The sequence below is a fragment of the Eretmochelys imbricata genome, chromosome 1, assembly GCF_965152235.1.
Source record: "Eretmochelys imbricata isolate rEreImb1 chromosome 1, rEreImb1.hap1, whole genome shotgun sequence".
Classification (NCBI taxonomy): Eukaryota; Metazoa; Chordata; order Testudines; family Cheloniidae; genus Eretmochelys; species Eretmochelys imbricata.
This window is the reverse complement of record NC_135572.1, coordinates 332,111,168-332,123,467: the sequence shown is the minus strand read 5'-3', so window position 1 is coordinate 332,123,467 and position 12,300 is coordinate 332,111,168. Positions and strand designations below refer to the sequence as shown.

At 37.8% G+C, this 12,300-nt stretch overlaps 1 protein-coding gene across 3 annotated transcripts in view; it reads right to left on the bottom strand.

Moving 5' to 3' along the window:
* The window catches only part of COG5 (component of oligomeric golgi complex 5), a 310,681-nt gene that overhangs the window by 283,285 nt on the left and 15,096 nt on the right, over positions 1 to 12,300 (bottom strand). For all 3 annotated transcript variants that reach the window (XM_077835367.1, XM_077835376.1, XM_077835383.1), the window contains exons 4-6: positions 8,815 to 8,869; positions 8,654 to 8,723; positions 645 to 765 (exon numbers count right to left, since the gene is read on the bottom strand). In XM_077835367.1, coding sequence (XP_077691493.1) covers positions 645 to 765; positions 8,654 to 8,723; positions 8,815 to 8,869 — 246 coding nt within the window. The remainder of the gene's footprint in view (positions 1 to 644; positions 766 to 8,653; positions 8,724 to 8,814; positions 8,870 to 12,300) is intronic.

Sequence of the window (12,300 nt, the reverse complement as noted above, 5' to 3'; positions counted from 1 at the left end):
TACAGCATAAGCCCAAGTTCAAACTCAGGCTCAAGCCTAACACTCCTTCTGTCTACACAGAAATCACGCTCCAGGGCTCTGACCCAGGTCCTAGAACCTCATGGGGGTGAAGGGTTCAACCCTGAGTCAAAGCTGGGACCTAGGGTTCAAGCTCTATTTGCAGCGTAGACACAGCCCCACTGGACTTGTGCTCTGGGAAATCGCCAAAAGTATCCCACACGCCAACTTTCTTTGTCCTTTGGATAGTCAAATTTTCCCACACTGCACCATCAACAAAGGCCTAGAGCTGCCACATTCTGGGAGGGTGCTAGGAAGCCTGTGATATGTGCGGTTAGATTTGTGCCCCCATAATGCAGTGTAGACGTGGGAGCCCAAGGTTGTGACCCAGGGCTCAACAATTCCTAATCTAGGGTTGCAAGTGAGTGTAGATGCTCAATCCCTAAATTAATAAACACAGAGTTTGCTAACTCGAGTTCTACTAACCTAGGGGTTACATTGCAGTGTAAACATACCCTTGGTCTCTCATTCAGATCAGGAAATAGACAATTCTTTAATTTCATCTTTTAAAAAAAAAATCAAAAACTAAAACTGCACTTCTCATGAGCAGAAACTTAAATGCCACTAAAATAACTAAGAGGACTCACCAAGTTCATTGAGACTCTGGGCAGCTTTTGTTATTTCTCTGCTTCCTCCTTGCAGCTGTCCTTGAAGTCTCTTACTTAGATACAAGATGCGTATTATTCTCCGCAGCAAGTCACAGGCTGCCTGTGTGGAAATCATGGCTTTAAGTGTATATTCAGTGCTCGGTATGTATAGTTTTAGGCCCCAATCCTGGAAACTCTTGAATATAAGCTTGTAGTTAAATACAAAACACACAAGCATTTGCAGAATCAGAGACCTAGTGGTCAGAGATGCACACTGATAAATGTCAATTTTTTCATAAGTACTCTATGACTTTATACAACAACATTCACTATTTTAACTATTGATGTTACTGCACATGATTCTGTAGAAAAGCCTCTGATTTTATTTGCTATGCAAAAATGAAATATTTACATTTGATAAGTTACATCACACCTTATTTATAAAGACAATTTAGCTTTATTTTGTATAATGTCCTTCACAGAAAATTTTACCCATGTCAGTAAAAAGCAGATACTGGCTTTTGTTCGGCTGATCAAAGTTTGACCAGAAGCAAAACAAAAACACAAATATTGATTTTGTTTGTTTTGTTTTCTTTTATCTCAGGAGATAATAAATCTTAAGGCTGACCAAGACAGTCAATATATGTATTACCATGTTCTCTTCCAATATCTAGAAGACTTCATTTTGGGAAAGAATTTTAAAATGGTTACTCTCAAACTCAGACCAGGAATAAAGCATAAAGTTGTAATGGGTAGAGTAATTAACAACTGAAACCATTTACCAAGGATCGTGATGGATTCTCCAGCACTGAGAATTTTAAAATCAAGACTGGATGTTTTTCTAAAAGATATGCTCTAGGAATTATTTTGGGAAAAGTCTATGGCTCGTGTTATATAGGACTTCAGATTAGATGATTATAATTGTCCCTTGAGGCCATAGAATCTATGAAAACCTCTGCTCAGCCAATTGTTAAATCAACATAATTCATAATCTTGTAAAGTGTTTTGAGATTGGATGGAAGGCACTAAGTAAGATCCAAGTATCTCTTATTCAGGAAACACAACTGCATATGCTTTTGCTTTGCCTTTGTTCACATTGATCTAGGACACAATACTGTTGACTTCTGAGGCACTTATAATAGGTTCCTGGCTTTTTAACTGACTGTTCTCAGACAAATCTTTTCCTCTTCTAGGTAAAAAGGAGAAGCAGAAAGACATTAAGAGGTACATCTAAGCCACAAGAGATCTATTTTGAGACAAGTTTTTAAATGAAATGGAGAGATTCAGGAAGGTTCTTCCAGATGGCATGAGAAGCAGAGGGGAAAGTTTTCTCACCAGCAGTGGCAAGATTGCATGAAACAACAGATAGGAGGTAGTACTAAAAAATAAGAGTAAAAAAGCAACATGGAAGGTTTTAAAACAAAGAGAGCAATTATAAACTAGATCTTGGGAATCCAGGTCAGTTCATATAGGATTAGGTTGGTGTGATCATGGTATATCGTACACGCAACATTCTGGGCCGGCTGAAATCTTAAGAAATAGGACTTAGAAACCCAATGCAAAAAAAGACAAAGAAATGGTCCAGATTTCAGCAGAAATGGAATCCATGCAATGAAAAACTACAAGGTTGTGGCAGTGGAAACTGTTAAATTTGTAGACATCAGAAACAAGCATGACAAAATTATGAATCATGGAGACACATAAAGAAAAGGAGTACTTGTGGCACCTCAGAGACTAACCAATTTATTTGAGCATAAGCTTTCGTGAGCTACAGCTCACTTCATCGGATGCATAGTGTGGAAAATGTAGAAGAACACGGCTGTTACTCTGGAGACACATAAGAGGTTTGTGAAGATGATGGATTGGTTCTGGAGTATGTACCTCTTGCCTAAGAGAGGATCTTTTGAGTCATTTAATTTAAGGAAGTCAAGATGAAATTAAGTATTAAATATTTAATAAGTCAAGTAATTATCTGACAACATTGCAGAAGTACATAGTGTTTTGTAAATTGAAGTTTATTTAATTTCTTTGGAAATCAAACATGCAAGTACATGTACCTAGATACACACACCAACACAAATAAATGCATCACGTAATAAAAAAATCCAAAGTATTGCTAGTCAGTCACTCCCCTTTAGGATGCTAGCACAAAGTGACAAAAGCAAAGATATATTCAGTTTAGTATTCTTCAACACCTAGACATGACAAGAAAAAAATGAAAGGGATGCCCCACTGAACCCAGATGACTGAAAACACTGTAAACCTCATCGCTTTTGGCACCATACGTCTTGAAGAGTAATTTTTTTTTCAGTGTTGCCAGAGGACTTCCCACATGACTCTCATTAATGATAATGGAAGTCATGTGGGGATCATACTACTGTAATTTACTAAATGTTTGTAATTCAATTAATTTGTTTCTTTAATAAGAAAAATATTAATCCACATCTATTTGTATCTTTTACAGTCTATGAACAAAATTTCAGCAACAGAAATGAAAAAGCAGCTTTGTAGAATGTAATGTGCTTCAAAAGTACAGTCTGGTGCCAATATTTTGCTTTTTGACTTAACTAAAACTGAATATCCACAGAAAAATTCAACCAGATATGAACCCTAAGATCAGAAAATAACAATCCTTTGAATATTGCTTATATTACATACTAAAAGCCTATTTCATTTTTATTAACTTATTATTAAGGCTACGTTTTCGTCATGGGGGGGCAGTCGGGGGCAACCTGGGCGCCGGGTGGGGGTAGCCCGGGATCCTGCTGGTGCTGGGGAGGAGGGTTGGCAGGGGCTTCCTACACTGCTCCGCATCCCTGCGGCAACTAGCGGCAGAGGGGTCAAGGAAGGGGTACCGCTGCTCCTGCCACAAGCGCTGGCTGCCGCTGCTGTCATTGGCCGGGAACAGCAGGCAATTGGAGCTACAGGGGCAGGCCCTTTGGGCACGGGCAGCATGGAGACACCCTCCCCACAGCCTCGGAGCTGCAGGGCAATGCCAGTGGGAGCCGGGGAGCTCCATAGCCCAGGTAAGCACTCCCCCACACCTCCAAGCCCGTGTCCCTAGTCCTGACCCCCCTCCCACACACCCAAACTGCTGTTGCTGGCCCAGGGGCTGCATGGCTTGGGCTGCATGGCCCAAGGGACTGCATGGCTTGGGCTGCCCCTGAGCCAGCACCACCCGCTGCAGAAGTCTCGGAAAGTCACGGAATCTGTGACTTCCGTGACAGACTCGCAGCCTTACTTATTATCCATTATTACACACACAAAATTGATCCCCACAATGAATTATCAGACTGAAGAAATAAGTAATGGAAAAAGTTATATTTAGATATAAGAGCAAAAAAAAGTGAAAAAGTGTTAGTTCTAGAGTAGGCTGCAAATAAACCACCTACAATAATGGTTCTCCTAATGTTGATAAAATATTCTCCCTATTATGATAACTTATGCCAGATTTTAGGTCAAAGGAAAAAAATTCTTAAGAATGACAAATATGTAGACATTGCAACTACAATGTATAATTTTACTAATGCAATTTCACACCGATTTATCCTATACCTATCCTTTGCCGGTGTTTTGTTTTACCCAAGTTAATAATGGTTAATATTAAAAAAAGGTATTTATTCCTTTTACATTGATTAATTTGTGAGTTCCACTAGATTATATATTTGGGAATTTCTGTGAAGAAAAATCTTATTTAATAGCTATGTAGTTCAGTGGTTTGAGTACAAATAAATGAATTGGTAGAGTCTATTTTTCTATGGATTATATTATATTTATATGATGAAATTTAAAAGCAGAACAAGTACTTCACACGTAAAGAACATCTGATAGACCATGTTCAAATAATATATAAGATATTGAGGTCTCTAGATATTTGGACTGACTAGCTCAACTGAAAGCAAAAAAAGGTTCTTTCTTCCTGGAACTACTCCTGTACCAACGTACTAATAGAGAGGCATTAGCTGCTGTGGTTAAGGATTAAAAAAATCCAAAAACTTCTTATTTTCTAACCTCTCGAGTTAGTATTTAAATACTAAACACTTTCATATTTTTTAACTAAGAACTTCCTCAGTAACCAAAGATTTGCCTGTAGCTGTTCCAGCGCAAGATACATCCCTATGAGCAATCAGAATATCTGACTTTTCTTAAGTGTTCTGTCATGTTCCCAGTTTTAGTGTGTCCACCACCTTCTTGTCTTTAGAACAAATAAAATTAGCTTGTGTGTTCTTTACAGGAGAAAAAAATATCTATTGGTGAATATTTTGTATTTTACATTACTTATATCCAAGTACAGAAATGGGTCTATTTTTATCTGGTTTTCTAGATAAAATGTGAAATTCATACACTATGCAGTTTATAAATGTGTGCTTGTTCAAAGGAGTTGTGGAAATGTTTGGTTAGGTAGCTCATTTTCTTTGCAGTTTTCTTTCTAAGCTACATGTACCTCATCCACATATTTTAACTGTTAATCCCCTTTAGCTTGTGATCTGCAAAGGCAAGACTAAGACCATGCTCAGAAGAGGATTTTATGATGTAAAGGCGGAAGCATGTTTTGTGATTCTGCTGAAGCCCCTAGTATTGTGGGGGTAGAGCAAGGCAAAGAACACCACAGCAACAAAGCGGAGAGGTTAGAAGTTTGACAATGATGTCATGAAGGGAGTGTTTATAAAGAGGTCTTTATACTTTAAAACACTTAAGGATAGCAGAATCCAGACCTATGCATACTGAGTAATACTTCAGTCTGCGAGTAGTATCATAGAAATCAATGGGGCTACTTGCAAACTAAAGTACTACTTAATACAAGTAACAGTAGTAGATTAAACATTATGTGATTTAGCAAAGTTGTTCTGCTGCAATTCCAAAAGGACTGAATCCTCAACTGTAGTGCTGTTTGCAGAGCTAAAAATCAGATACTTATCAATCTGAAACTCGAAAGTGTAGTTCATAATAATGTTAGATATGACAAAAAGATACAAATGGACTGGAAGAAAAAGCAAATGGGATAACAGCATCCATAACACAGGTATATCTCTAGCTTTACAGATACATTCCTAGTTCATGCACTGAAGCTATTGTAAATGTGCATGAACAGAAACTCAAATATTTAACAATATTTAATTTAACCTTTCAGGGTTTTGTGTTTTGCATTTGCATCTCTCTCCAAGTTCTACTGTACAATTTATCACTATTATAAAAACCCACTGTTGAGGTGTTTAACAACTAGTAAAAAGAGTTTCCTTCCAGTCCCTCTCTCTTCACCAATATCTATATTCTCTGCAGGTTTCACTTATGTATTAAAGATGAGGATAACTGTGTGGGTCACATTTAGTTCAACTGGCTGCACTTTTGCCATCCTTATATTAAAGAAATTATTCCCCAAACTCTTCATTAAACTCCAATTGCATTAAGGGAGAAACAACCTCAACAGAACAATACTAAGACAAAGTTTGATATCAAATAGGGTGAACAGATGGCCCGATTTTATAGGGACAGTCCTGATTTTTGGGTCTTTTTCTTATATAGGCTCCTATTACTCCCCACCCCCGTCCCAATTTTTCACACTTGCTGTCTGGTCACCCTAATATCATACATATGGAAATAGAGGTAGAGGAGAACAAACAACCTGTATTCTGCCCTGGTATCCACACCCACCCTCAGCCCAAATTAATATGAACCATCCATCCAAATAGATACACCTTCAGCATTAAAATGAGCCACCCACCCTATTATACTGTCCTTCAATATATATATATATATATATATATATATATATATATATATATATATATATATTAACTAGGGCTGTTGATTAATCGCAGTTAACTCACGTGATTAACTCAAAAAAATTAATCACAATTAAAAAATTAATCGCGATTAATCACAGTTTTAATCGCATTGTTAAATGATAGAATACCAGTTGAAATTTATTAAATATTTTTGGGTGTTTTTCTACATTTTCAAATATATTGATTTCAAATACAACACAGAATACAAAGTGTACACTGCTCACTTCATATTATTTTTTATTACAAATATTTGCACTGTAAAAATGATAAACATAAGTAATAGTATTTTTCAATTCACTTCATACAAGTACTGTAGTGAAATCTTTTTATTGTGAAAGTGCAACTTACAAATGTATATTTGTACATAACTGTACTCAAAAACAAAACAATGCAAAACTTTACAGCCTACTAGTCCACTCAGTCCTACTTCTCATTCAGCCAATCGCTAAGACAAACAAGTTTGTTTACATTTATGGGAGATAATGCTGCCCACTGCTTATTTACAATGTCACCAGAAGTGAGAACAGGCGTTTGCATGGCACTTTTGTAGCCGGCACTGCAAGGTATTTACGTGCCAGATACGTGAAACCATTCATATGCCCCTTCATGCTTCGGCCACCATTCCAGAGGACGTGCTTCCATGATGATGAAGCTCGTTTGAAAAATAATGCATTAATTAAATGTGTGACTGAACTTCTTGGGGGAGAATTGTATGTCTCCAGCTCTATATTACCTGCATTCTACTGTATATTTCATGTTATAGTAGTATTGGATGATGACTCAGAACATGTTGTTCATTTTAAGAACACTTTCGCTGCAGATTTGACAAAACGCAAAAAAAAGGTACCAATGTGAGATTTCTAAAGATAGCTACAGCACTCAACCCAAAGTTTAAGAATCTGAAGTGCCTTCCAAAATCTGAGGGGGATGAGGTATGATGAGGGAGCATGCTTTCAGAAGCCTTAAAAGAGCAACATTCCGATGCGAAAACTACAGAACCCAAACCACCAAAAAAGAAAATCAACCTTCTGCTGGTGGCATCTGACTCAGAGGATGAAAATCAACATGCACTGGCCTGCAACTGTTATCGAGCATGAAAGGACATATGAATCTTTAGTGCATCTGGCATGTAAATATCTTGCAACGCCATCTACAACAGTGCCATGAAAACACGTGTTCTTACTTTCAGGTGACATTTTGAACAAGACACTGACAGCATTATCTCCTGCAAATGTAAACAAACTTGTTTGTCTGCGCAGTTGGCTGAACAAGAAATAGGACTGAGTGGACTTGTAGGCTCAAGTTTTATATTGTTTTATTTTTGCATGCAGTTTTTTTTTATATAATTCTGCATTTCTAAGTTCAACTTTCATGATAAAGAGATTGCACTACAGTACTTGTATTAGGTAAATTGAAAAAGACTATTTTGTTTTTTTACAGTGCAAATGTTTGTAATCAGAAATATAAAGTGAGCACTGTACACTTTATATTCTGTGTTGTAAGCGAAATCAATATTTGAAAATGTAGAAAACATGCACAAATATTTAAATAAATGGTATTATTTATTATTATTGTTTAATCACTTGACAGCCCTAATATGAACTCTAACGTATCTCCATAACAAATCTGATTGCTTATTTTTGCTGTCTTTACAACTCCTCTAGCACTGAGCTTCAGAATTAGAAAGTGGCAGCAACTACAAAATGAGAATGGGAGAGGTTATATTTCCTATATTATGCTTGAAAATAGGGATGAGGCTAAAAGAAACAATTTTTTTAATCAATTAAATGAATAACATGGGGTTTAAGAGAACATGGAAGGAAGAGATACTGGCTCTGTGTGGGAAACACTGTTTCTAAAAAAGCATAGTTGATTTCATTTGTAGGTCAGCAGATTCTAGGAGAGTTCACTCACCCCTTCCCCCCACCCCCCGCCCCCACTACACTAATCTAATTCGTGCCAACTTTGGTCTCCTACTTTTCACAGAATGGAAACTGAATTTTGCCTTGCAAAATGAAGCATTGCCCTTTTAACCCATAAGTAGTTGCACTAATGGATTACAAGGATTTAAGTTCACTGAGGAACTGAAGTCTCTACCAAGATGTTTTTCTTCATATGGTGAGTGATTTAACTTTTTTTTTTTTTTTTTTTTAAGAAATCTGGAAGCAAAATAATTATTTTGAAAAATAAAGTTAAAATAAGTAAATTTATAATGTAGTTTACCTGAAGCTTTGCTAGCTGTGCTGTGCGAGACACTATTTTGTTGTATGGATCGATGATTTTAGCTCTTATTCTATTAAGAAAGGAAATACTTTTTAGAAATGTAATATAGTGGAAAAGTGCAGAAGTCATAAATACTTTTAATCACATAATGAATGACATACCTGTCAACAGTACTTTGTAGAGCACCAATTCTAGTCTGCATCATTTGGAGGACACCTGTGAAAAGAAAGGCATTTTACGTACAGTCAATAGAGCATAACTCATCTGACATAAAGTTATAATTTTCCCACTTCCAATAAATCTTTTTATATAAAGTGAAACGCTGTATATTTAGAAATAAACTGTACAGATCATAAGTCAACTAGTAGATTATTTTAATGTATTAATCTATTATACACAATTTAGGGCCAGATCCTAAAGCTTTTTAGTCACAAGTAAATCCCAAGAAAATCAGCGTGACTACTCATGGCATATAATGTAGTCTCCTTTAGTTGAAGATGCACATGACTCCTGGGGGAATTCTGCACATCTGTAGACACACACAATTCATCTGTCTCACATAATTTTGTATTTTCCCGTCATAAACACAGTTGGCTGTTCTAAAACCAGAGCAGCCTCTGGTGGACAAAAGGCAGAACTGCAGCACTTCTTAGGCAAAATACAAAATTCTATGCCCAGTGCTGCAGAATTCCCACAGGACTAGAAGTTCATCACAGCACACTGCCCGCAGAGCCAGATTAGGACAGAGTGGGGCACACGGGACTACTCGGGGGGGTGGGGTGGGGTGGTGGTTACAGACTGGGGTTCAGAATGGCTAGTGGAGGGGGTGGACAGGACTCAGGAGCTAGTGGGGTGACAGCGTTGAGCCTGGGGTTGGGAGGCTGCAGAGACCCAAGGTGTGGGGACAGGGGCAGAGGTGCCTGACTGAATGGGAGATGCTTGGGGTCAGCAACAATCTGCATGGGAGAGGCTTCCCAACACCCTAACAATCCCACCCCCAAGAAAAACCTCCTACCCACACCCAACACCCTCCAGGTTCACTCCTAGGCTCCTTCCCTCTCCCTCAGCTTTTCCGTTACCCCTGACTCCCCCAAGCCTGTGCACTGCTTCTGACAGGTGTAGGAAATACAGTTCTGTATTGTAATTTAAATAAATTACACAAAGTTCTGTATTAATATGCCTCATAAGGAACCTATTTGTCCAAAACAAAACAAAAAAAATTACCAGAATCTTTTTTTTTGTTCTGTACTGTTACAGACATACTTGCTGACAGATAATTTATTTCAAATTATCAAAATAATTGTAACTGGCATGATTATACTGTTATTTTGACAAAATATGCAGAATTTTGTGTGCAGAATTTTTAATTTTTTGGTGCAGAATTCCCCCAGGAGTAACACATCCACAATTAGTCAATTTGGTCCGTGGCTCAAGAATACCCTTGGATTCCTTGCTAATACTAAGCTCTCATAGCTACATCAGCAAGTAAGGCTCTTTAACCTTCAGTTGGCTAGAGGAGACTCCATCCCATCCTGGCAGACAATGGCCTGGCCGTAGTTATTTGCACATTCCGCAATTCTTGGCTAGGTTACACAATGACATATATGGAAAGAAAAGGAGTACTTGTGGCACCTTAGAGACTAACAAATTTATTTGAGCATAAGCTTTCGTGAGCTACAGCTCACTTCATCGGATGCTTTTTGCGAATACAGACTAACATGGCTGCTACTCTGAAATATGGACATGAAGTCATCAGTACTCAGAAAACTCCAACTACTACAAAACACTGCAGGGCATCTCCTCAGCAACAGAGGCTACCACAAGCTCATCAGAACTGTCCTCTACTCTCTACACTGGCTTTCCATACAAAAAAGTCAAGTTAAAGATCTCAGTCCTTTTCTTCAGGGTGCTCCCTGGCTTGGGCCAGGGTATCTAAAAGACCCCTTAAATCTCTGGGATGAAGACTGTCATCAACAACTACACTCCTCTAGAACAACTGAACTCTACCATTAGGGCAAAGTTTGTCTGTGTAGGAGATAGAACTTTCTCTGAGGCCAGTCCGAGACCATGGAATGAACTCCTCCAGGAACTAAAGAGGATCACAAACCTCACCAACTTCTGCTCTAAGTGCAAGGTGAATTTCTTTGACCTTGCCTTCTCTAATACATAGCAAAAACCACCTTCCAGAACAAGACAGTCCACTGTATACGTTTCTTCCCCCTAGGGAGAGGATGAGAGCACAAACAGCACGTTACAGAAGTGTAGTCACATTGCTTAATACACTACTGGAAGGTGCTCTGATACTACCGTGATAAGTGCAGTACTAGAATCTATATAGAATACGGTGCTATTCAATGTAAGGATATCTCCATCTGAACCTTGCTGAAAACCACATTCTAAATCCTTCTAGACATGAGACCATAAAGGGCAAAATAAGCTTATTGATGCTTTAAAGTAACAACAGCTTCAAACAACAAAAAAAGAATTCATACCCACTAGCACAGTGACTCAACGTATTTTCAGTTCTGAACAAAATCAGCATTTATAGTCTGCTGCACTCCAAGAACACAGTTTGATGCCCAGCACGGCTCTTCAGATAACACAGTTTGAACACAACTGTGGGAGACTGGGTTTTTGAACTTGTCATGCTTAGCATACAGATTTGCCATGTAACCAATGTGCATGTTTGAGCAATTGTAAGAGACAAGACACATACAAAGGCAGAACTCACTTGGCATTGGCAAGACTACAGACAACCTACAAAAATCATTAATTCAGAGAAGCCAATGTATAAGAGGAACTGAAAATCCAATCAAACAAGAACAAAGAACTGAAACATATAAATGCCCATGTTCAGGCCGCTTTAGTTAAGAGTAAGTCAACAATACCACTACAAGCTCCTTTTAAGTTGGCTACAGAAATTACCAGAAAAAGTCCACACACGGATATATTTTTCCTAACATGTTAGATAGCCATTTTAGCTGTTTCTTTTAAGAGGACAAAATAAAAAATTATTGTTTGCTAAAGTGTAGTTTATACCCTCTTCAAAACAAGAAAAGATTATAGAATCATTTAGCGGCAAGACAACATTAATCCTCAGTATTTTTTTTGTAATATATTTTTGGCGTGTCAGGGAGGATATAAAGGAATAATTCAATATGAGGTTTTACAACAACCCCACTCTGTACATTTAGCATATTTTATTTGTTTATATTTGGGGGGGGGCGAAATGTTTTAACAAGTGTACAAGAACTGATTGTATTACAAAAATTCCTTTTAGCAAGTAAAACCACATTCAAATTTTATATCACTTTCCCCTTCCCCTATTCATGAAGGGAACAGGTATGTTGTAGTGCAAACTTCCCTCACAATGCTCTGTCAAACCGTAACTTGAACACACGATTAGGGTATTTCACTCTCTTTGTATTCCATGTTAAAACTGCTAACAAGACTGCCAAGCACTAACAGTCATTTTTGTGATGTAGACACCTGTCCACTTAAAACTTGACATGTCTGCAACCTACGCTTGGAGGACTATGAAATCTATTTTGATCATTTTAAGCACACTCACCCATTCTAGATGTCTCACAAAAAAGTAAGAACATTGTACACTTTGGGGGCAGGCACAAACTAGAATTGAAGACAAG